Source organism: Lepidochelys kempii, chromosome 1, assembly GCF_965140265.1.
Source record: "Lepidochelys kempii isolate rLepKem1 chromosome 1, rLepKem1.hap2, whole genome shotgun sequence".
NCBI classification, from domain to species: domain Eukaryota; kingdom Metazoa; phylum Chordata; order Testudines; family Cheloniidae; genus Lepidochelys; species Lepidochelys kempii.
In genome coordinates, this window is record NC_133256.1 from 287,213,168 (window position 1) to 287,237,191 (window position 24,024).

A 24,024-nucleotide genomic window follows, 5' to 3' on the forward strand; every position below is an offset into this window, starting at 1 on the left:
TCCTTTGATTTGTAGAGCTATAGCTTTATTTTTAAAATAACATTCTAGGCCAGTTATCTAATCAGGCAAAAGACTCACCTGAAGAATCTGACCACTAAGTATCAATAGTTAAATCTAATAAAGCTTGTCTCTAAATGCTATGACTGCTTTATCGAGTGCACAAAGTTTTCTATATACTGTAAATTGAAAACCAGAGCTCACCTACCATCTTTATTATACAAAGATCTTTGAAATAATTTAATTAAATGATCTTTGAAATAGTTTTATTTGGATGTATGTATTCTCTCTCAGTGATTGCAAGCTAAACAATGTAGCACTGTGGTAATCCATGAGAACCAGGAATCAGATTTACCAGAAAATTCCTGTTAACAAAAATAAGTGATTAATCTCTTGTCCATGTTGAGTTAAATGCAAATGTACCATATACACAAGATGTAAATTAGATTTAACTTTGATTTTCTAAACTATTTAATACAAGCAAAGGAATAATTTTTTTAATTATCAGGAGGTAGCACCTTAAAGACTAACAGATTTATTTGGGCAAAAGCTTTCATGGGTAAAAAGCCGACTTCTTCAGATGTCTGAAGTGGGTTTTTTACCCATGAAAGCTTATGCCCAAATTTTTTTAATGATTTTTAACCTGATGTATTCAGTAGTTGACACATTTAGTCTTCCACTGCTGGTTAAAGAAATGTTTATTTTAAAAAAATTAATGCATGGAGACAAAACCTCAACTTTGTTTTCTACAATATATTTATAATGAAACAAATCAAATATTTTATGTCTTTATGTCGTACTGAAAATTGTAATTTCACTATCAAATATTCAAAGTTTATATGCACAACTTCTTTAATCTATAGTTATGTACAATTATGATTACTAGCAAACAGCTACTATTTGAGTGCACCTGCACAATTCTAGTTCTGTTGTGACAAATCCTAAACTGTAAGTCACTTTCTCCTCCATCAGCTATAATCTTCAATTAGGCTTCCTTTACAAAAACTTTAAGCATGGACTTTCGTGGTCGGCCTTGGAGCAAGGAACCCTCTGCCCACCGAACAGGTGCAACAAGGCTAGTAGGCACCAACGCTTTTCTATCCACTTCAACCCTACCCTCGTGGGACAGCCTCCCGATGGACCTAATGGACTGAAATCACAGGCAGGTCACCAACTACTGAGGTCAGCCCTTTGTGGCTCCCCACGTCCCAACCCCAGCAGGACTTCTGAGCGCGGCGCACTCAGCTCTGTCTCCCCACTTCACAGACACCGAGAAGAAGCCAAGCAACTGAGACTAAACTTTCATTGGACGCCAGAAAACTCGGGGCAATCCTGGGGGGCGGGGAGGCTGGGATTTCTCCCTGAGCCCAGACCCCGGCTCACCGCCCCCTGCAATGCTTCCAGACAGGGGAGCGGGGGAATGGCGCACTCCTTCCGCACATCCCTCCTGGCCAGCCCCCGCCGCGGCCCTGACAGCCGGGCCTCTGCCCACGAGCCACAGGCCCCGGAGTCATCGGCCTCCTGCCGCGGGGGCACAACAGCCAGGCCCGGGCTGAGACACGAGGAGGGGCAACAACAGCAGCAGCAGCCTCGCGGGTCGCAGGCGGAGAGCGGGCTCGGCAGACAGGGGCGAGAGAAGGGGCCTGCGCGGGGAGCTCCGGGCGGGCGGGGAGCAAGGAGGGGACGGGCCCGGCGCTCACCTGAAGTCTTTGTCGCTGGATGTCATTTTCTCCAGCAGGTTGGAGATGTGGTAAGAGGCGCTCGCCATGTTGATGGTCCCGGTGGGGGGCGTCTTCTGGGCCTCGCCGGCTCCACCTCGCCCGCTGCGGGGGACGGCGCTGGCTGGGTGCGGCGGCTGTGTCCCCGGGGGCGGCGCGGAGCGAGAAGGGAGGGGGATCAGTGAGGCCGCCGCCGGGGGGGCAGGCTCATCGCCACTTGGTGACACGGGTGGGGGGAAGGGAGCGGCCTCGCTCAGGCGGGAGGAGGGGAAAGGAACAGAACCCGAGACGGCCACAGCTCGCGCTTGGGGCGAGGTCAAAGTTCAAGTAGGCTCTCGCGAGCCGCCCGAGCGACGCGATTTTGTAGCCGCTGATTGGCTCCGGCAGGCTCGCGCTGTTGTTCGGGCGATGTCACAGCGTACGTGGCGCAGAGCGTGCGCGGGACGTTGAGGCAGCGGTTACAGAGGGGAAGAGGCGGAGGGAAGAAGCGTAAGCTTGGAAGACTACGAATCCCTGCATGCAATGCGCCGAAGCGCGCGAAGTGATCTATAACAAAGCACGCTGGGGCGTGTAGTTTTTCTAGAACATGCGGCGCATTGCATGCTGCGGTATAGAAGTTGCATTGTGAGACGCTGGCGGAGCATTGCATGCTGGGACTTGTAGTCTCCCACTGGTGTGGGGGCGGGGCGATCATTTTTCTGGTTTAGAACATGGCTTTGTATTGGGTGTCCATTTATTGTGATGGCAAAAAGGAAATGAGGGAGCTGGGAGAGGAGGTGTTAACCAACCTGACCTTTTTGCCCGTGTTCGAAGGCTGTGAATCCAAAAAAACATTTTCCAACAGTCTGAATAAAACCAATTCCCTTCTGTTCCTGACAGTTGTTTTTGTCTTTAAAACCCCAGCTCTAGCCTAAACGTGCTAACCTGAGCACCTCAACTTTTATTTAAAAACAAACATAACTTTCTAGACCTTCTGGTTGGCAAGACTGGAGCTCGAAAATCTGACCCAAGTGCAGTTTAAGGGGTCAGAAACCAGAAGGCAAATCAAAAGAAACCCAATGTATTTATTTTATCTTATTATTTTGTTAAGAGCTGACTCATGATTTTTGACTATCTGGATCATAATACTGGTGTCTACACTGGGTTTTCATTGCTAAAATTCTCTCACCACTACTATCCCTGATTTAGCTTCATTGGTGGCAATAATGGTGGTACTCTAGTGTAGACAGAACTCCTGGAGGTGGGTGGCGTTTCAAGCACTCTAATGTTCAGACATTGTCTACAGCCTGGTAGCAGCTGAACACCTCTATCGCAGCACTACTGTCTCACGGCATCCCTAATCCTCATGATTTTATTGTGAGGCTTCTAAAATGTTTCTAACCCTCATGGTTGAGGAGAAAAGCTTGAAAATGTAAACCCTAAAGGTTCCAAGACCAGTCAACTGAAAGGAACACAACATTTATTATTTTTTTAAATCTCATAATTATATAAGTGACTCTTGTAAATTGTATGAGCCTGATCCATTATTTTTGAATATTTGGTGGTGTTAATACTGCTGTTAGTCTAAACTGATGGGAAATATTGTGAAGACTTCCTAATTTAATGTAGATCAAGCTAGTCTCCTCATGTTTTTACATTGGAAGTGCAGGTATTGTACACCTTAGAACACCCGTCTTCACCTTTTCCAACCATTTATAAAAGAAAAAAAAAACAGAAATACCTTTCAGGCTTTATTGATACAAGAAAAAGAAACAAAAAAGGATTCAATCCCAAATATTTTTCCTTTTCAGATTATGTTACATGCTCTCCGACCATGTTGCCAGGATGGACAAAAACAACCCAGCATGCCAGGGGAAAGGAGCAGCAGGACACCTGGCAAGGGTGTCTTTGCTGGAGCAAAGGGAGTCTTTGCTGGAGCAGCATGTAGCTGCCTCTCAGAGGTCAGCAGAAGAGGGGAAACATGTTTTTTCCCTGCACCAGATGTAGATATGGCCTGTGCCCTTAGCACACTAGTCTTGAACACTTTGTAAAACTGGTTTTAACATCATTTAACATCTCCGTATGTTGGCCTCAGTAACTCATTAGTTTTAAAGTCAGGGCACTGCTTAAAATATTGTTTAATACTGCTCCAGGAAACATAAGCCATTGTGGAGAGACAGTGCTTCCTGTTCAAGACCACTTATTACAACTGGAGATCAGCTACAGTAGATGCAACTATTCTAGGGAAATTTAGAAATGGATAAGGCTAATGTGGAAGAGATTATTTTCCAAATGATCACAAACAACTTAACAGATGGAGTGGGACCCTAATCTGCTCCTGATGGACACAAGTGTTGGATCTTGTCCATTTAGTCTCAGAGATACTTCAAATCTTAATTATATATATGCTGGACGCTGAAAGGATTTATGTTGTCTTAAATTTTGAAATATATTTACAAAGTGTTGAAGGTGAGTGAAAAGTAAGGTTGGTTTACAGATACATTCACGGAGTTCACATTTGAACACCCAGGCGCTTGCACTTTCACTTGTTACAAGAACTCTGAATCCACCAATCAGGAAAGAAAAAGATGCACTGCATCTCTATATATCTGTGTAAAGAATTATTCTATAGTTCTGTATAAGGCTTTAAAGCTAATCCTTTAGGATGACAAATTTAAACCTGGTTATCAGTTTTTACAACTGGTTGTGCAGGAATAAAAGGAAATTATTGCTGTAATTCAAATGCACCTAGCTGCTACAATTTTGATCCAGAGAAAATGTTACCCTAACTTGTTTTGTCATTTATAAAGGGTGTTTTGCTTTGTAAGTGTGAATTTTGAATCTTGATAAGACACCTAGGAAACTCTAGCTTATTACAATAATGTTTCTCTGTTGATGACACTAAGGAATTATCTAGGTTTAAATCTGAAAAAAAAATAGTTTGGAAAAATAGAATAGAGAGAAATTCTAAGCTAAAACAAAAAATCACCAGTAATAGAACGCTATATTGGGTAGGGTACATGTGTGTTGTTGTAGGTGTCTGAATAAATAGGCATTATGGTTAACATACTATATAGAATACTATGTGCCAGTAAACAGAGTTAGAGTAGGTATAGCAACAGTAACTGAGTTTCCTGACTTTAGCATCTCAGCTAGAACATCACATTGTAGAGGGTTCATTTGGTTTGGTTTAGGGGGTTTTTTTGTTTAAATTTTCCTTATTTTTGAACTCAGGCTACATACCATGGCGAATCACAACAATTCAAAGTAGGCCATATTATAGGACTAAACAACCTGACAACTTCCTTTGACCTGTTAAAGAAAAGTCATTTTAAGTTTTCCTTTCTCCTGCACAGCCTCTACCTTAAGCTAATGAATTATTCATCTGAAAGCTAGGATGATATACTTTGGGATTCTATCTCCAGAAGTGCTTTTAAAATGTTGTGATAGTAAGAGATTTCTAGAAATTTACAGAGGAAAAGAAGCAACTCACACAACTTTAAACAAAAATGTCATATTCAGATAGTCCAGATACGCCCCTCTCAAAAGCAAAGGAAACTGTTTGAGGGGCCTGGTGATTCCATTGACTTCAAAAGAAGCAAGATCAGGACCAAAGTGCTGTAAATAGTAAATGCATGTGATTAAGTAATTGACTGAAAGGAACTGTCAAAATGTCTGAAATTGCTTTGCAAAAGTATCCAGCTACAATAAACTTTTCATCATCAAATTAAGTTTCAGCAAACAAAATACCATAAAGAGAGAAGTTAGAAGACTCTAGACAAGTGGTCTGGAAGTGGTTCCACCCTCTGGTTATTTTAAAAAAAAAAAGTAAGTATATTCTCAGGGTATGTCTACACTACGGAATAAGGTCGAATTTTTAGAAGTCGGTTTTTTAGAAATCGGTTTTATATATTCGAGTGTGTGTGTCCCCACAGAAAATGCTCTAAGTGCATTAACTCGGCGGAGCGCTTCCACAGTACCGAGGCTAGAGTCGACTTCCGGAGCGTTGCACTGTGGGTAGCTATCCCACAGTTCCCGCAGTCTCCGCTGCCCATTGGAATTCTGGGTTGAGATCCCAATGCCTGATGGGGCTAAAACATTGTCGTGGGTGGTTCTGGGTACATATCTTCAGGCCCCCGTTCCCTCCCTCCCTCCGTGAAAGCAAGGGCAGACAATCATTTCGCGCTTTTTTTCCTGAGTTACCTGTGCAGACGCCATACCACTGCAAGCATGGAGCCCGCTCAGGTAACCGGCACCCTATGTCTCCTGGGTGCTGGCAGACGCGGTACGGCATTGCTACACAGTAGCAGCAACCCCTTGCCTTGTGGTAGCAGACGGTACAGTACGACTGGTAGCCGTCATCGTCATGTCCGAGGTGCTCCTGGTGGCCTCTGTGAGGTCGATCAGGAGCGCCTGGACAGACATGGGCGCAGGGACTAAATTTGGAGTGACTTGACCAGGTCATTCTCTTTAGTCCTGCAGTCAGTCCTATTGAACCGTCTTATGGTGAGCGGGCAGGCAATACGGACTGCTAGCAGTCGTACTGTACCATCTTCTGCCAGGCAGGCAAGAGATGAGGATGGCTAGCAGTCGTACTGCACCATCTTCTGCCGAGCAGCCATGAGATATGGATGGCATGCAGTCCTTCTGCACCGTCTGCTGCCAGCCAAAGATGTAAAAGATAGATGGAGTGGGTCAAAACAAGAAATAGACCAGATTTGTTTTGTACTCATTTGCCTCCTCCCCTGTCTAGGGGACTCATTCCTCTAGGTCACACTGCAGTCACTCACAGAGAAGGTGCAGCGAGGTAAATCTAGCCATGTATCAATCAGAGGCCAGGCTAACCTCCTTGTTCCAATAAGAACAATAACTTAGGTGCACCATTTCTTATTGGACCCCTCTGTGAAGTCCTGCCTGAAATACTCCTGGATGTAAAGCCACCCCCTTTGTTGATTTTAGCTCCCTGAAGCCAACCCTGTAAGCCGTGTCGTCAGTCGCCCCTCTCTCCGTCAGAGCAACGGCAGACAATCGTTCCGCGCCTTTTTTCTGTGCGGACGCCATACCAAGGCAAGCATGGAGGCCGCTCAGCTCACTTGGGCAATTAGGAGGACATTAAACACCACACGCATTATCCAGCAGTATATGCAGCACCAGAACCTGGCAAAGCGATACCGGGCGAGGAGGCGACGTCAGCGCAGTCACATGAGTGATCAGGACATGGACACAGATTTCTCTGAAAGCATGGGCCCTGCCAATGCATGCATCATGGTGCTAATGGGGCAGGTTCATGCTGTGGAACGCCGATTCTGGGCTCGGGAAACAAGCACAGACTGGTGGGACCGCATAGTGTTGCAGGTCTGGGACGATTCCCAGTGGCTGCGAAACTTTCGCATGCGTAAGGGCACTTTCATGGAACTTTGTGACTTGCTTTCCCCTGCCCTGAGGCGCATGAATACCAAGATGAGAGCAGCCCTCACAGTTGAGAAGCGAGTGGCGATAGCCCTGTGGAAGCTTGCAATGCCAGACAGCTACCGGTCAGTTGGGAATCAATTTGGAGTGGGCAAATCTACTGTGGGGGCTGCTGGGATGCAAGTAGCCCATGCAATCAAAGATCTGCTGATATCAAGGGTAGTGACCCTGGGAAATGTGTAGATCATAGTGGATGGCTTTGCTGCAATGGGATTCCCTAACTGTGGTGGGGCTATAGACGGAACCCATATCCCTATCTTGGCACCGGAGCACCAAGCCGCTGAGTACATAAACCGCAAGGGGTACTTTTCAATAGTGCTGCAAGCTCTGGTGGATCACAAGGGACGTTTCACCAACATCAACGTGGGATGGCCGGGAAAGGTGCATGATGCTCGCATCTTCAGGAACTCTGGTCTGTTTCAAAAGCTGCAGGAAGGGACTTTATTCCCAGACCAGAAAATAACTGTTGGGGATGTTGAAATGCCTATATGTATCCTTGGGGACCCAGCCTACCCCTTAATGCCATGGCTCATGAAGCCATACACAGGCAGCCTGGACAGTAGTCAGGAACTGTTCAACTACAGGCTGAGCAAGTGCAGAATGGTGGTAGAATGTGCATTTGGACGTTTAAAGGCGCGCTGGCGCAGTTTACTGACTCGCTTAGACCTCAGTGAAACCAATATTCCCACTGTTATTACTGCTTGCTGTGTGCTCCACAATATCTGTGAGAGTAAGGGGGAGACGTTTATGGCGGGGTGGGAGGTTGAGGCAAATCGCCTGGCTGCTGGTTACGCGCAGCCAGACACCAGGGCGGTTAGAAGAGCACAGGAGGGCGCGGTACGCATCAGAGAAGCTTTGAAAACCAGTTTCATGACTGGCCAGGCTACGGTGTGAAAGTTCTGTTTGTTTCTCCTTGATGAAGCCCCCCGCCCCTTGGTTCACTCTACTTCCCTGTAAGCTAACCACCCGCCCCTCCTCCCTTCAATCACCGCTTGCAGAGGCAATAAAGTCATTGTTGCTTCACATTCATGCATTCTTTATTCATTCATCACACAAATAGGGGGATGACTACCAAGGTAGCCCAGGAGGGGTGGTGGAGGAGGGAAGGAAAATGCCACACAGCACTTTAAGCACAGCACTTTAAAAGTTTACAACTTTAAAATTTATTGAATGACAGCCTTCTTTTTTTTGGGCAATCCTCTGTGGTGGAGTGGCTGGTTGGCCGGAGGCCCCCCCACCGTGTTCTTGGGCGTCTGGGTGTGGAGGCTATGGAACTTGGGGAGGAGGGCGGTTGGTTACAGAGGGGCTGCAGAAGCAGTCTGTGCTCCAGCTGCCTTTGCTGCAGCTCAACCATACACTGGAGCATACTGGTTTGGTCCTGCAGCAGCCTCAGCATTGAATCCTGCCTCCTCTCATCACGCTGCCGCCACATTTGAGCTTCAGCCCTGTCTTCAGCCCGCCACTTACTCTTTTCAGCCCGCCACCTCTCCTCCCGGTCATTTTGTGCTTTCCTGCACTCTGACATTATTTGCCTCCACGCATTCGTCTGTGCTCTGTCAGTGTGGGAGGACAGCATGAGCTCGGAGAACATTTCATCGTGAGTGCGGTTTTTTTTCTTTCTAAGCTTCACTAGCCTCTGGGAAGGAGAAGATCCTGTGATCATTGAAACACATGCAGCTGGTGGAGAAAAAAAAAGGGACAGCGGTATTTAAAAAGACACATTTTATAAAACAGTGGCTACACTCTTTCAGGGTAAACCTTGCTGTTAACATTACATACATAGCACATGTGCTTTCGTTACAAGGTCGCATTTTGCCTCCTCCCACCGTGTGACTACCCCCTCAACCTTCCCCCCTCCCTGTGGCTAACAGTGGGGAACATTTCTGTTTAGCCACAGGCAAACAGCCCAGCAGGAATGGGCTCCTCTGAGTGTCCCCTGAAGAAAAGCACTCTATTTCAACCAGGTGACCATGAATTATATCTCACTCTCCTGAGGATAACACAGAGAGATAAAGAACGGATGTTGTTTGAATGTCAGCAAACATACACTGCAATGCTTTGTTCTACAATGATTCCTGAGTACGTGTTACTGGCCTGGAGTGGTGAAGTGTCCTACCATGAAGGACGCAATAAGGCTGCCCTCCCCAGAAACCTTTTGCAAAGGCTTTAGGACTACATCTAGGAGAACCGCAAATGCCAGGGCAAAGTAATCCTTTCACATGCTTGCTTTTAAACCATGTATAGTATTTTAAAAGGTACACTCACCAGAGGTCCCTTCTCCGCCTGCTGGGTCCAGGAGGCAGCCTTGGGTGGGTTCGGGGGGTACTGGCTCCAGGTCTAGGGTGAGAAACAGTTCCTGGCTGTCGGGAAAACCGGTTTCTCCGCTTGCTTGCTGTGAGCTATCTACAACCTCCTCAACATCATCATCTTCTTCGTCCCCAAAACCTGCTTCCGTATTGCCTCCATCTCCATTGAAGGAGTCAAACAACACGGCTGGGGTAGTGGTGGCTGAACCCCCTAAAATGGCATGCAGCTCATCATAGAAGCGGCATGTTTGGGGCTCTGACCGAGAGCGGCTGTTCGCCTCTCTGGTTTTCTGGTAGGCTTGCCTCAGCTCCTTCAGTTTCACGCGGCACTGCTTCGGGTCCCTGTTATGGCCTCTGTCCTTCATGCCCTGGGAGATTTTCACAAAGGTTTTGGCATTTCGAAAACTGGAACGGAGTTCTGATAGCACGGATTCCTCTCCCCAAACAGCGATCATATCCCGTACCTCCCGTTCGGTCCATGCTGGAGCTCTTTTGCGATTCTGGGACTCCATCATGGTCACCTGTGCTGATGAGCTCTGCATGGTCATCTGCAGCTTGCCACGCTGGCTAAACAGGAAATCAGATTCAAAAGTTCGCGGTTCTTTTCCTGTCTACCTGGCCAGTGCATCTGAGTTGAGAGTGCTGTCCAGAGCGGTCATAATGGAGCACTCTGGGATAGCTCCCGGAGGCCAATACCATTGAATTGTGTCCACAGTACCCCAAATTCGAGCCGGCAACGTCGATTTAAGCGCTAATCCACTTGTCAGGGGTGGAGTAAGGAAATCGATTTTAAGAGCCCTTTAAGTCGAAATAAAGGGCTTCATTGTGTGGACGGGTGCAGGTTTACATCGATTTAACGCTGCTAAATTCGACCTAAAGTCCTAGTTTAGACCAGGGCTCAGTGTTCACCATCCAAAACTTTTCAAATATACATCATCCAGAATAAAATTTGAAACCTTTCAAATAAAATTTTACTCTAAAATTGGAGTCGGGAATACAGTATATAGTTCTATTGTTTCAGAGTAGCAGCTGTGTTAGTCTGTATGCGCAAAAAGAAAAGGAGTACTAGTGGCACCTTAGAGACTAACCAATTTATTTGAGCATAAGCTTTCATGAGCTACAGCATCCGATGAAGTGAGCTGTAGCTCACGAAAGCTTATGTTCAAATAAATTTGTTGGGGTACTTGTGGCACCTTAGAGACTAACAAATTTATTTGAACATAAGCTTTCGTGAGCTACAGCTCACTTCATCGGATGCTCAAATAAATTGGTTAGTCTCTAAGGTGCCACTAGTACTCCTTTTCTTTTTAGTTCCATTGTTGACATTGCTCAATTATTTCTATACCAGATGAGTTCAGTTTACTGACACAAAGATTTTTTTTCTTAGGGCGAGCCCTGCAAACTCATCCTGGGTTCTGAAAGTCAAGCCAGGTTCTTTATTCACACACATCATCAGCTGATCACCAACCACTTGCATCTGCACTCTTTGTAAGACCTCTAAACCTGGAGTTTCTGAAGGCCAAATTATGCTTTCATTTATATCTATGCAATTCAGCTGACTTCCCATTATGTTAGAGAAATAAGGGGATTGAGGTAATATCTTTTATTGGACCTGCTGCTGCTGGTGAAAGAGACAAGCTTTCAAGCTTACATAGAAGAACTCTGTAAGCTCTAAAGCTTGTCTCTCTCGCCAATAGAAGATACTACTTCACCTACCTTATCTCGCTCATATCCTGGGACCGACACGGCTACAACAACACTGCATACTCCCATTATGTTCTCAGACACCCGTGTTGTCCCATTACCTTCAGTGAACTTGCAGATATCTATAACTGATTGGAAGTTTCTGCAGTAAACAACCCTGTTTATGATTCACACAAAGATAATGAAAACAACTCACACTTTAGCTGTGTTGATTGTTAAGACTTTTGTAACAGGGTTAGCCAAAATGCAGCTCCGATGACCTGTGCACAGCAGCTAGGCCAAAGTTTAGCAGCTCAGCATGAAATGATGTGCTTCCATTTGTTCCTGTTGTTGCTGTGAGTTACAGGCACAGAAGAAGTTTGCCTCAGTGCTGTAATAATGGAGTGTTTCACCCCAAAATTGTGTATATTTCTTTGGATATAAATGCAGCAACATAAAAGAATGTCTTTGCTGGGCTGTAAGTGACCTTGCCATTTTAATTAAAAAATACAATCTAGAATCATTACGAAACTAAACAAAAGTGAAGCACATTTCTCCCTCTACCCCACATAACCATTAGTGACCATACACACACACACACAATAATCTTCCACCCTCAACATCCGCCCCTCCCCCCACATACAGTCCAAGGCAGCTTGCTATGGTGGTGAGAAAGCAGCAGCCCTGAAAGTTACTTGCAACTTGAAGTCTCATTCTTTATTATTCTAGGTTTCACATGTCAAAAAGGTTTGGCCACACCTGTCCCTAGAAAATCCTATGTAAATAGCCAGTGTGTGAATCAAAGCTCGTCTCAGGACTAATCTGCTTTACGGGCTAGCATTTTTAAAGAATTGCTAGTTTTGGTTCTAAATTAGGGACGCTTCATGTGAGGAGGATATGGGTATGCTTTCCACCTCTTTTGTGGGGCTACAACTGATAGCCTGTAAAGATGACAAAATACACCAAAAGTACACTTTCATGAACCAAGCAGAATGCAAATGACTAAAAATAAATTGGAATGTATAAGTCAGATAAAACTAGACAGCATCTGGAGCGTGGCTTCAGGGAGCAAAATTGACTCATCAACAGTCACACAAGGTAAAGTGACTCAGTGCCACGTTACTTCAAGAGCAAATGATGCTAGTTGCCAGCATACATCACTTGAACAATAAAGGTAGTCCATCGCTTGTCAAGATGTGTCTCTGTTCACTGTCACAAGAAGGCTCATGTGGTTTTTCCATTCCCCGTGGATGTTTCAAAAAAGGGATATAGTAGCTCACAATTCATCTACGGCCCAGAAGGGAAGAATTTCTCTCTTGGTAAATTTCAGAGTAACAGCCGTGTTAGTCTGTATTCGCAAAAAGAAAAGGAGTACTTGTGGCATCTTAGAGACTAACCAATTTATTTGAGCATGAGCTTTCATACTCAAATAAATTGGTTAGTCTCTAAGGTGCCACAAGTACTCCTTTTCTCTTGGTAAAACCACATTCAGGATTTTTTCTTTTAAAAATGTTATTTGAGACATAAACTCAGAGAAGTAGTATTAACTCATTAGGCACTGTGAGCCAAATTCAGCCCTCAGTGACACAAATGTAAATCTAAGAATCTCCACTGATGTCAATGGATTTTCATCTGCGTATAAGATCACTGCATGCATCTCTATGCACATTTCCCAGGGAGCCTTAATCCTGACATCTAACGCCTGTACTATTCTGCACCTTGTGAGCAGAGATTTAGACCTGCCAATCATATTAGAATGGCAATTTAATTATGTGAATTAAATTTCACATTAATCTTCATTAGGGACAAGAATGGGATTACAAAAACTCATTGTAATTCTGACCAAATCAAGATTTTCTTGAATTTTTGGACTAATGGAAAAAGTTCATGTAATGTATAGGTCTAGGAACCGGATAGTATTCCTGTAGAAGAGTATGCTAACCTCAGGTTTGCCCCTTGTGGCTGGGCTTGGCATAGCTGCTCATTCATTGTTTCCTGCCTCCTTCCCAACAGCTGCTCTGGCCCTGCAGTGGTCTCCCTTCTTGTGGCTTGACCCAGCAGCAAGGTCACTTCAAAGTCTCTCCCCTTCCAGGGTATCAAAGTCCCACAAATGAACAATCCAGTGCCCTTATAACAAGGTCTTCAGCCCAAATTCCGGGCCCCATTGTCCTCCCACCCTTCTCTCAAGGCACTCTGTCATCCTTGTTTCCCTCTCTAGACTCAGGCCACCTTCCCAGTGACTGGTAGGGGGACCCAGGCCCTCTTACTACACTGGGTACCACCCCAGAGGCCCTATAACCAGCAGTCAAGGTGTGGTCAGTCCACCTCCTTGCTGCTGCTTCCTGGGCTTCTTCTTACTCAGCCTCTCTTAGGATTCTCCAAGCTTATCTTTCGTGCAGAACTAAGATTTGCAGAGCTCTCCCCTGGAATCTCTGAAGCAGTCCCAGCATGTAAATATAAACTTAAAAACCCTTCCGCCCTCCTCGGGCTCTTTTCACTCTGATTAATTAAAATTAACCAAGGAACTAAAGGACATGAAGAGAAGAAATTCTTGAATTGCCTATACACCAATGCTAGGAGCCTGGGTAACAAACAAGAGGAATTGGAATTGCTCATTTAAGAGCATAAATTCAATCTAGTTAGTATTACTGAAAACTTGTGGGATGATTCACATAATGTTGGCATTATCTGTTTCTGAGTCACTGATAACTCAGAAGGAACTGATCTTGAATACTGATGGATCAAGGTCCTAACAAAAGCATAAGAGGGGTATTAGTTGGTGTCTGCTACAGACTACCAAATCACATTAGGGAACAGGATGACCAGCTTTTTATCTATCTATCTGTAGTGTGTAGGGGAAAAAACTGTGGGATCATAGGAGACTTCAATTTGAGTGACATATGCTGGAGGTCTCATGCTGCCAGTTCTGAAACTTCTCTGGAATGTCTTAACATTACAAAATGACAATTTCCTAACTCAAAAAGTGTTGCAACCAATGAAGGGGAAATCTGTATTAGGTCTTATCCTAACAGATAATGAAGAACTGATCACAGAACTAAAAATTAATGGTAACTTAGGTACAATGATCATGAGGTAAATGATCATATTTATAATATGCAAGCAAAATAAAGTCCAGACCAGTACTATATGTACTTGATGCTTTAACAGGGCCAATTTCACAAAGCTGTAAATAATTATGAGCCAAATCAGCTGAGAGGAAGCATTTAATTAGAAAAATATGAATGATAATGGGGAATCCTTCAAGAACACCTTACTAGATGCCCAAAAAGACACAATTGAGGAAGAAGGCTGTGCTGGTTTAAAAATTACCTGGATAGGAGGGGAAGTGAAGGTATCTATAATAAATAAATTAAATAAATAAATACAACAAATGGAAGATGGGGAAGTTGATAGCAATTAATATAAATCATAAATTAGAAATTGTAGAAAATTGACAAGGGAAACAAAGGAACACAAGAAGAAATCTATGGCCACCAGAGTTAAGGATAATAAGAAAGAGTTTTTCAAATATATGAAGAACAAAAAGAATCCTGACAATGTTATTCGTCCATTACTAGATGGAAATGGATCCATAAAATAACCAATAATAATGCAGAAAAGGCAGAAGTGTTCAATAAATATTTCTGTTCTGTGTTTGGGAAAAAACAGATGATACAGTCTCCTCATATGGTGATGATATCACTCTTTCTATTCCACTAGTGTCTCCAGAGGACATTAAACAAAACCTACTAAAGTTAGATCACCAGGTGATTTTTAAATCACCAGGTCCAAATAACTTGCATCCAAGAGTTTTAAAAGGCCTGGCTGAGGAGCTTGCTGGACCATTAATATTTATTTTCAATAAGTCTTGGAGCACAGGAGAAGTTCCCGAAGACTGTAAGAAAATGATTGTTGTGCCATTTTAAAAAAAGGGTAGATGGAATAACCCAGGTAATTATAGGCCTTTCAGCCTGACATTGAGCCTAGGCAGGATAATGGACTGGCTGATACGAGACTCGTTTAATAAAGAATTAAAGGATGGTAATTTAATTTATGCAAACAAACATGATATCTTTGGTTGATAAAGGAAATAGCGCTGATGTAACATACATGGGCTTCTATAAGGCGTTTAACTTGGTACCATGTGACATTTTGATTAAAAAACTTGAATGATATATAATTAACATGGCACTCAATAAATGGATTAAAAACTGGCTAACAGATAGGTCTCAAAATGACACTGTAAATGGTGAATGATCATTGAGCTGGTATGTTTCCATTGGGATTCTACAGGGATCAGTTCTTGGTCCTAAACTACTTAACAGTTTTTATCAATGATCCAGAAGAAAACATAAAATCATCATTGATAAAATTTGGAGATGACACAAAAATTGGGACGTGGTAAATAATTAAGTGGTCAGGTCACTGATGTGACTAATAAAGTGGCCAAAAGAGTTAATGCGATCTGGAGAAGCATAAAGAGGGAAATCCTCAGTAGGAGTAGAGAGGTTGTTTTACCTTGTATTTGGCACTGGTGCAACCACTGCTGGAATACAGTTTCCAGTTTTGGTGCCCACATTTCAAGAAGGATGTTGATAAATTGGAGAGGGTTCAGAGAAGAGCCATGAGAATTATTAAAGGATTAGTAAACATGACTTATTGTGATAGACTCAAGGACCTCAATCTATTTATCTTAACAAAGAAAAGATTAAGGGGTGACTTGATTAAAATCTACAAGTATATATGTCAGGAACAAATATTTAATAATGGGCTCTTATATCTAGCAGAGAAAGGTATAGCACAATACAATGGCGGGAAGCTGAAGTAAGACAAATTCAGAATGGAAATAAAAGCATAAATTTTTGAAAGGGAGGGAAATTAATCATTGGAACAATTTATCAAGGGCTATATGGATTCTGCATCACTGACCATTTTTAAGTCAAGATTTAAGGATGTTTTTCGAAAAGATCTGCTCTAGGAATTATTTTGGGAAAATTCTATGACCTATGTTCTACATGAGGTAAGACTATATGATCACTTTGGTCCCTTCAGGCTTTCGAGTCTATGAATTGATGATCCCAGAAAGTGACTGCAGACTTCCTGTCTCTTGCTCCACAGCTCCCTTTTTATTACAAACTTCCTCTCTTTATAGTAACCCCCAGCTCCTCCCTCAGTTGGGATTCATCATCATATGGGGCTGGCCAACCCACCCAAAGTGTCCAGGTACTTTAAGTGAGCTCTCTAGCTCTAGTCAGCCTTTTTCATGCCAGTATGGGGTATACACCCCATCACAATCCCTTTAAATAGTTTGGAAGGCATCTAGTGGGCCTCCCTGTGTTCTGTTGCAGAAGCCACCACAATCCTGCTAGGCCTTGTATATTTATATATAGTTAGTAAACACAGTTATTTGGAACCCAACTGTGTTCATTAGGTTTCCTCATATTATTAACGTTGTGTAGAGAACAAAGACAGAACAGTATAGTAGACTGAGACTATGAGACTATGCTATGAGACTAGAGCAGGGCTTCCCTACCTTTTCCCATTCATGACTCCAAAACTGCCATTTCTTCCTCTGAAGCTCCCATAGCCAGGAATCCTTTGCATCTTATGCAAACAAAGTTTTAAAATGCAGCTGTCTCACTGCTCCCAATCATGTCTCTGGCTGCTGACCAAGAAAAATGTGCGTGCGTGCGCACACACACACAATCTCTGGCTCTGTCTTCACTAGGAGAAAAGGTGTGCTCTTCACTTGAGTTAGCTAAGTCATGGTAAAATCCAAGTGAAGACAAGGCAGCTGTAGTTTTTATGAGTTAGCAGGTCAAGTTAATAGTCTATAATTCAACCAGCTACCTTGTGAGAAATCTACAAATCTACAAACTGCCTTGTCTTAGTTACTGCTACGATTTTACCTTAAGTTAGCTAACTAATTAAGAACACACCTTTTTTCCGAGCAAAGACAAGGCCTCTGGGGTGATGGATTGCTTGACCACCATCCACAAAAGTCTCTGCATATCCTGCATGCCAGCAATCTAAACGGTCTGTGATTGTCCTGGGAAGGGAAAGCTGTACCTATAGGAGGACAATGGAGAAATTCAATTAGCCTGTCACTCTGGGTTCCAATGGATCCTAGCAGCCATCCAGATACTATACAGGATTATTTTTAATTGGGAAAATCTTAGCTCTGACCCCATACAACTAATTCCTTAAGGCACACCTTGGGGTCATGGTTTCTTTCAAAATTAATTTTCCTCTTGGGTACAGCCCTTTGAGTCCATCTTTGCATATTCAAGTGTTAATAGATAATTATAAAAACATTGATATGAACAGTTTTTGAAATCCATTTGATGATGATTCTCTTATGCCTTTGGCAATAGGAACAAAGTATAGGATTGATTAAACAATCCACTTCCCCAGCCCTCTCAGGATAATATTAAACTGTAAATATTTAAAGCTGCCAGGGCCACTGTTAGAATTGGTCCATCCATAATACATATGTATAAATTTGGTGGCTCATTTGTGAATTTATGTATATGAATGACAAATAGAAAACATGGTATCAAAAATGCAAAACCATGTAGCCAAGAATCTCTCATATCTCCCATTTATTACTCATGTGGGAAAAGCCTCCTAGAGGAATACTGCTGTGATTAGTTATACTGTCTTCAACAGTAAACAATCATGTGTTAAATAAGAATAAATGTATATTGAAAATACATTATCATCAGCGATCCTTCAAAGTCGAGGAGGATTGTTTTTCATGGATTGTCCATTTGTCCATAATCCAAGTTATCTCTGGATCTGCTGATGGCTGATAAGGCCTATTCTAGAGCCACAGACTCTGCCACATTGCAGACTTGTATTACCGAGCAGGGTGAGTGAACCTGGGAAGTTGGTTCGAGCCATGACACTCTCTTTCTGTCGGTCCTGTTTCTCCATTACATGTAGTCACATCTGGTTCTCAAAGTGCTGAGTTCCCTGTCTCAAGCAATTCCTCCAGTGTTGTCAATCCTGAGCTACAGATTCCCACCAGCTGATGTCAATATTACATTTCCTCATATTAGCCTTGAGGATGTCTCTGTAATGTTTCTTCTGCCCTCCTCTAACATGTTTGCCTTGGCTGATTTGAGAACAGAAAAATTGTTTTGGCAGTCTGGAATCAGGCATCCGAACAACATGACCTGCCCAGCAAAGTTGATAGATAATCATTCCTTGATGCTCATGATATAGCGAGAGGATGCTGATGTTAGTGTATCTATCCACCCATTTAATTCAAAGAATCTTACGCATACAGCATTGATATTTCTCCAGAGCCTTAAGATGCTTCCTATATGTTGTCCATGTTTCAGCCCCATACAATAGGGTGGGGATCACAACAGCTTTGTAAACCATAAGTTTGGGTTTAATTCTGATGTCGCAATCTTCAAACACCCTCTCTCTCAGAAAACCAAAAGCTCGGCTAGCACATTTGAGCCGGAACTAGATTTCTTCATCAGTGTCAGCTGCGTCTGAGAGGTGGCTTCCAAGGTATGGGAAATGCACAACATTCTCCAGGAGGTGACTGTGGATCTGTACGGCTGGTGCTGTGAGTTGTGCCCAGGAGCTTGCTGAAAGAGGACCTCTGTCTTCTGGATGTTGAGTGTCAGTCCCATTTTCTGGTATGCTTCAGCAAAGACACCGATGATCTCCTGAAGACTTGTTTCCAAGTAAGCAAACACTACAGCGTCATCAGCATACTGATGATTAACGACTAGGGGCGGCAACATTTTGGTTCTGGATCAGAAGCAGCCCAGTTTGAACAGCTTACCACGATCTGCCACCTGTGGATGCGCTGGGTAGTCGTGCAGCTCTGCCCCCAGTGAAAATACATACTTAAATTTCAAAAGAATGTTCAGAAATACCTGCTGCTGTTTCAATATCTCCATAAGTGTTAATGGTGTTGTTAGTTCACATTGAGAGCTGACATGTATTAATCATTTCCAGCAGAAAGTCACATCTGATGATATTGTTCGGGACACAAAATGCAGCTCTAAAAATAAGCAAAAAACATCTTTCAAAAACTCTGTGCACTAAAATATTCTTATTGCTCTCAGTGTGGTTCCTGAAGTCCTTCCCAGTCATGATATGCCTTCTACTTCCCCAAGTGGCCATATTTTACTCTAGCAGAGGTCTAGAAATAGCATAAAAGCCACATTTTTCTTCTTCAAAAGCAGAGGGCCTCTCCCTCTTGGGCTAAAGAAGAACTTTCACTAGCTTTCAGCAGCATAGGGCCTAAGGCATACAGCTAAGTGGTTCTGATGCCATCTCAGAGAAGTAGTTTGTACACATATAAAATTCAAGTTGAACATATAGCTAGTTTATTACAATAAAAAAGTCAGAATTTTGCAATAGGCACAAGCCAGGAGATTTATAGGAGGCCAGGGCTATTTGTGGGAGTCAGTTTTCTTTTCAAAACAATTGAAAGACATTTGTCCACAAACGAAAGAAGAGAACTTTAGCTTCAGGAAATCAGTTCCCAACATACATTACCATGCAGTGAGTTGTCTAATATTGTAATATCTGGAAGGTGGTCAAAATAGATTGGCAGTGATCCATGGTATTTTGTATTGCTGAGAAAAAGGTGAATTAAATAACTGGGTCAGAGTGTGTCAGCCAATTCAGCTGATTCATCATACTGAAACCCACTGACTTGAATACAGCAAAGCACTTAAGCATGTGTTTAGCTTTAAGCTAATAGGACTGTTCATGTGCTTGAAGTTACTCACCTGCTTAAGTGCTTTTCTGGTTCAGGTATATATTGCAGGTCCATAAAGCAAAGAGAAAAAATCTCTCAGTTCTTGTTCAGCATATTATATTTGAGCCTGAGAGGTTTAGCTTTATTTAATGAATATATTTGCTTTGCTCAGTGGTTTGAACACATCAGTTCAGAGCACAATAGAAATCATCACCTTTTAGTTCCCTTACTAAGGACCCGATTCTGCATAACACTGAATCAAAGGGGAGGCAATGATGCTAAGCAGATCACAAGATGTGCTCAGAACCTTGCAGAGGTGAATCCTACTTGTCAAGTTTTCAGAAAAAAATGAAGCCATGACTGGAGACGTGGTGGATAAATTTCTAAAGCTCCAAATTTTCATGGAAGGCAGTACTAAGCACATTTGATTTTCCTTTGTTAGTGCCCACTTGAATCTTCTAGATAAATAATTCATAACTAATTTACTCATTTGAAAGATTAGAAATAGAACTGGAATGAAGCTCCATTTTCACATGAACTGCTAGACATTGATCACCGCAGCAAAGAAAATGCTGAACCATACTCTCAGGGGATGGCGCTTGAAACGAAGTGTCTTTCAAGGCAAGGCACCAGGCCAGATTTGGTGCAGTGCTGCAAAAGAGAGAGAGAGAGAGAAATAGCAAATTGCAACTGTTGCCATAGTCTCCCTCCTTGTACAGTTCTCCTCACAAAATCACACTGTTTGTAGTTTCAGCCTTAAGACAATTTGTGCATCTGCCGCTCAAAGATTAAACCATGTCTGTTAAAAAGAAACAGGCTTTGGGGATCACATTAGTTAATCAATGACATGTTTTCTTTATTTGTGCAGCTAAGGATACAGAATTAGCACATTTTTCTTTTTGTGTTGTAATAAACTGCTTGCTATAAAATTGTTCTCTGGAGCCAGTGAAAATGCCCAGCCTGGCAAGCTTTACAGCTGGGGAAAAGGGAGAAAATGGCCTGATTATTCCTAAATTTCTCTACAACAATATAGTTTTCAGTCCCCACCCCACACAGGAAAGTACTGCTCTCTGGTTTCCACAGTTGAATCCTTCATTCCTTCAAGGACAGACAGCCTTGGTATTAGGCTCCTTTGTTTATTTTCTGCACTTTTTAAACATTGTTATTTTATTTTTATATTAAGCACCAACACAGCACCCTTCTTTGAGTGTGATATCCTAAAAAACCAGTTGAGCAATAAGAAAGTGGGAAATGTAGCTCAGCTGGAGCTTTTTGCTGAATAAGGGTTTGTACATAATTGACTATCATAGCTATTCCAAATAACTATTCTACAATAGCTATTCCACACTAGCTCCCCATGTGGACACTCTTATTCCAGAATAAGATTGCTTTTTTCTGGTTTATTTTAAGTCACTTCCAAAGTGACTTAAGATAAACCAGAAAAAGGCACTCTATTAACAAATGCAATCTTGCATATGTTGATCATGCATAACCATTCCGAATGCTGCTGCAAAGATCATTCTCCTAGCCCATCACTTTCAAATTTTCCACTGGCTTCTCCTTCTCTATCGCATCAAACATAAACTACAGAATAACTTGCCCAGATAGACAAGCCCTATAGGACTATAGGACACCATAGGACTACCTTCTTCATCTGATAATTCTCTAAAACGAAATTTATTTGTTAGAAATGGACCTACCTGACTTGGAAATCTCTAAACATGAAGGTACCTATTAACCAGAGCCTTTGACAGCAGGATGAAGTGGATCACGGATGCATGCCATGGTGTTGAACAAACTGATGGGCAGATAGGTCATCACGGGAGATGATAGCTTCAGGCACTCAACATAGCTGCTAGTAAATCATCTGGCACCCACTAGTAGCTTGTTAGTATAGATATACTGGTAAGCTACAAGGCCTGTAGTCCTCTTTCACACCAGGAACTAAGATTTCTATGAAGAAATAATCAGGGTACTGGTACAAGATGGCACCTTATAATGAAAGTTCACCTTATAAGAGCTCACTCTTGGAGTCCAGTCACAATTAATGCATACTGAAATCCAGTAGATAGCTATTTATTGCATATTTGCTTAATTTATCAGCAACTCCTTTGAGTCCCCAAAGTATATGAAAACTCCAAAAATAAATTCAAATTAAGTCACATGAAAGACAATATCTGTTTCAAATCTCCAAAGAATAAAAAGACCACTCTTTTGGGGTGGGGGAGGGAGGAGGAGTACAGTAGTCCAGCAGTCAACAAATTCTGAAGATGGGAAGGTGGCTAGATGTCAAATTGTGTAAGCAGTTCCAAAGCATTTCCGATGATTACAGACTGCAAATATCAATTCACGTAGCTGATGATGTCATAAGTACAAAATGATATCAAGAACTAATGGAACAATCAGCCCCTCTTTATGTCACAGTGTCCCCTTTTACAGAAGAAGCAGAATTATGTAGCAGTCCTAATCCCTTATGTGATGATAGAAGACTTACTGAAAGTGATATTCTGTTACAGTTCATATTTCATTTTTCAGAGTTGATCAACAAGTGCAACGAAGTCTGGATTCCAAATGCTAAAGACAGTCACCATTTCATCTGTCATTGCTTTTTCATTACTTGCAGTCCGTAAATAGTTTCTAATGAGAGATTCAGTTTTGCCTCCACGGTGTTCCCCTCATGAGCCCAGGCACATTTAGAAAGGAAAATATTATGTCAAAAGAACATTTAATAAACAGCAATTGAAACAAGGGGAAGATTTAAAGAAAATAATAAAATTGTACGCACTGAATTCCAAGGATTAAATATTTTCTGTTTGACAGTAGGACTATATGAAAATAAGGACCCAAAGCAGTAGATGTGTTTCAAGTCCAGTTCATGCTGCCAGGGTCAGGGACCCCAATATGTAAAGTTTATCACTCTCTTGTCTACACTATGAAATTAGGTCGAATTTATAGAAGTTGGTTTTGTAGAAAGTGGTTTTATACAGTCGATTGTGTGTGTCCCCACAAACGCTCTAAGTGCATGTAGTCAGCGGAGTGTGTCCACAGTACCGAGGCAACCGTCGACTTCCGGAGCGTTGCACTGTGGGTAGCTATCCCACAGTTCCCGCAGTCTCCGCTGACCATTTGAATTCTGGGTAGAAATCCCAGTGCGTGATGGGGCTAAAACATTGTCACGGGTGGTTCTGGGTACATATCGTCAGGCCCCCGTTCTCTCCCTCCCTCCATGAAAGCAAGGGCAGACAATCATTTTGCACCTTTTTTCTTGAGTTACCTGTGCAGATGCCATACCACGGCAAGCATGTAGCCCGCTCAGCTAACCATCACCGTATGTCTCCTGGGTGCTGGCAGACATGGTACTGCATTGCTATACAGTAGCAGTTTATTGCCTTTTGGCAGCAGACAGTGCAGTATGACTGGTAGCCTTCGTCGACGTAGTCCTGGGTGCTCTTTTAACCGGGCACCTGGGCAAACATGGGAGTGACTCAGCCAGGTCATATCCCTTGTTTCGTCTCATGGTGATTGAGTCCTACCAGCAGTGCACTGTCTTTTAATCTGCAGCTAGCAGAAGACGATGGCCAGTAGTCATACTGCACAGTCTTCTGCTGAGCACCCAGGAGATGAAGATGGCTACCGGTCGTACTGCACAGTCTGCTGCCAGAAAGATGTATAAAGATAGATGAAGTGGCTCAAAACAAGAAATAGACCAGATTTGTTTTGCATTCATTTTCTCCTCCCTCCGTCCCCCTGTGAAATCAACGGCCTGCTAAACCCAGTTTTGAATTCTGTCCTTGAGGTTTTGAGTTCTATCCTTGAGGGGGCCATTTAGTTTCTTGCAAAGCCACTCCCTTTGTTGATTTTAATTCCCTGTAAGCCATGTCGTCAGTCACCCCTCCCTCCATCAGGGCAACGGCAGACAATCGTTCCGCAGCTTTTTTCTGTGCAGACGCCATACCACGGCAAGCAAGGAGCCCGCTCAGATCACTTTGGCAATTAGGAGCACATTAAACACCACACGCATTATCCAGCAGTATATGCAGCACCAGAACCTGGCAAAGCGATACTGGGCAAGTAGGTGACATCAGCACGGTGACAAGAGTGATGAGGACAGGGACACAGACTTCTCTCAAAGCACGGGCCC

General features: G+C 43.0%; 2 protein-coding genes and 1 long non-coding RNA gene across 3 annotated transcripts in view; 1 reads left to right on the forward strand and 2 right to left on the reverse strand.

Moving 5' to 3' along the window:
- The window catches only part of CAND1 (cullin associated and neddylation dissociated 1), a 52,168-nt gene extending 50,117 nt beyond the window's left edge, over positions 1 to 2,051 (reverse strand). Inside the window, exon 1 of the mRNA XM_073327847.1 lies at positions 1,698 to 2,051. Within this exon, the coding sequence (XP_073183948.1) occupies positions 1,698 to 1,765 (68 nt within the window). The 5' untranslated portion in view covers positions 1,766 to 2,051. The remainder of the gene's footprint in view (positions 1 to 1,697) is intronic.
- Positions 1,158 to 8,437, forward strand: LOC140905140 (uncharacterized). The gene is made up of 3 exons (XR_012156766.1): positions 1,158 to 1,747; positions 3,506 to 5,522; positions 6,654 to 8,437. It is a non-coding gene; the product is annotated as an uncharacterized lncRNA (long non-coding RNA).
- Positions 8,438 to 8,458: 21 nt separating this feature from the next.
- On the reverse strand, positions 8,459 to 10,011 carry LOC140909760 (uncharacterized). Its single transcript, XM_073339864.1, has 3 exons — positions 9,429 to 10,011; positions 8,515 to 8,840; positions 8,459 to 8,482 (listed from the first exon to the last, which is right to left on the reverse strand). Exons 1-3 carry the CDS (start codon positions 10,009 to 10,011, stop codon positions 8,459 to 8,461), a joined length of 933 nt encoding a protein of 310 aa, XP_073195965.1.
- Positions 10,012 to 24,024: the final 14,013 nt, after the last annotated feature.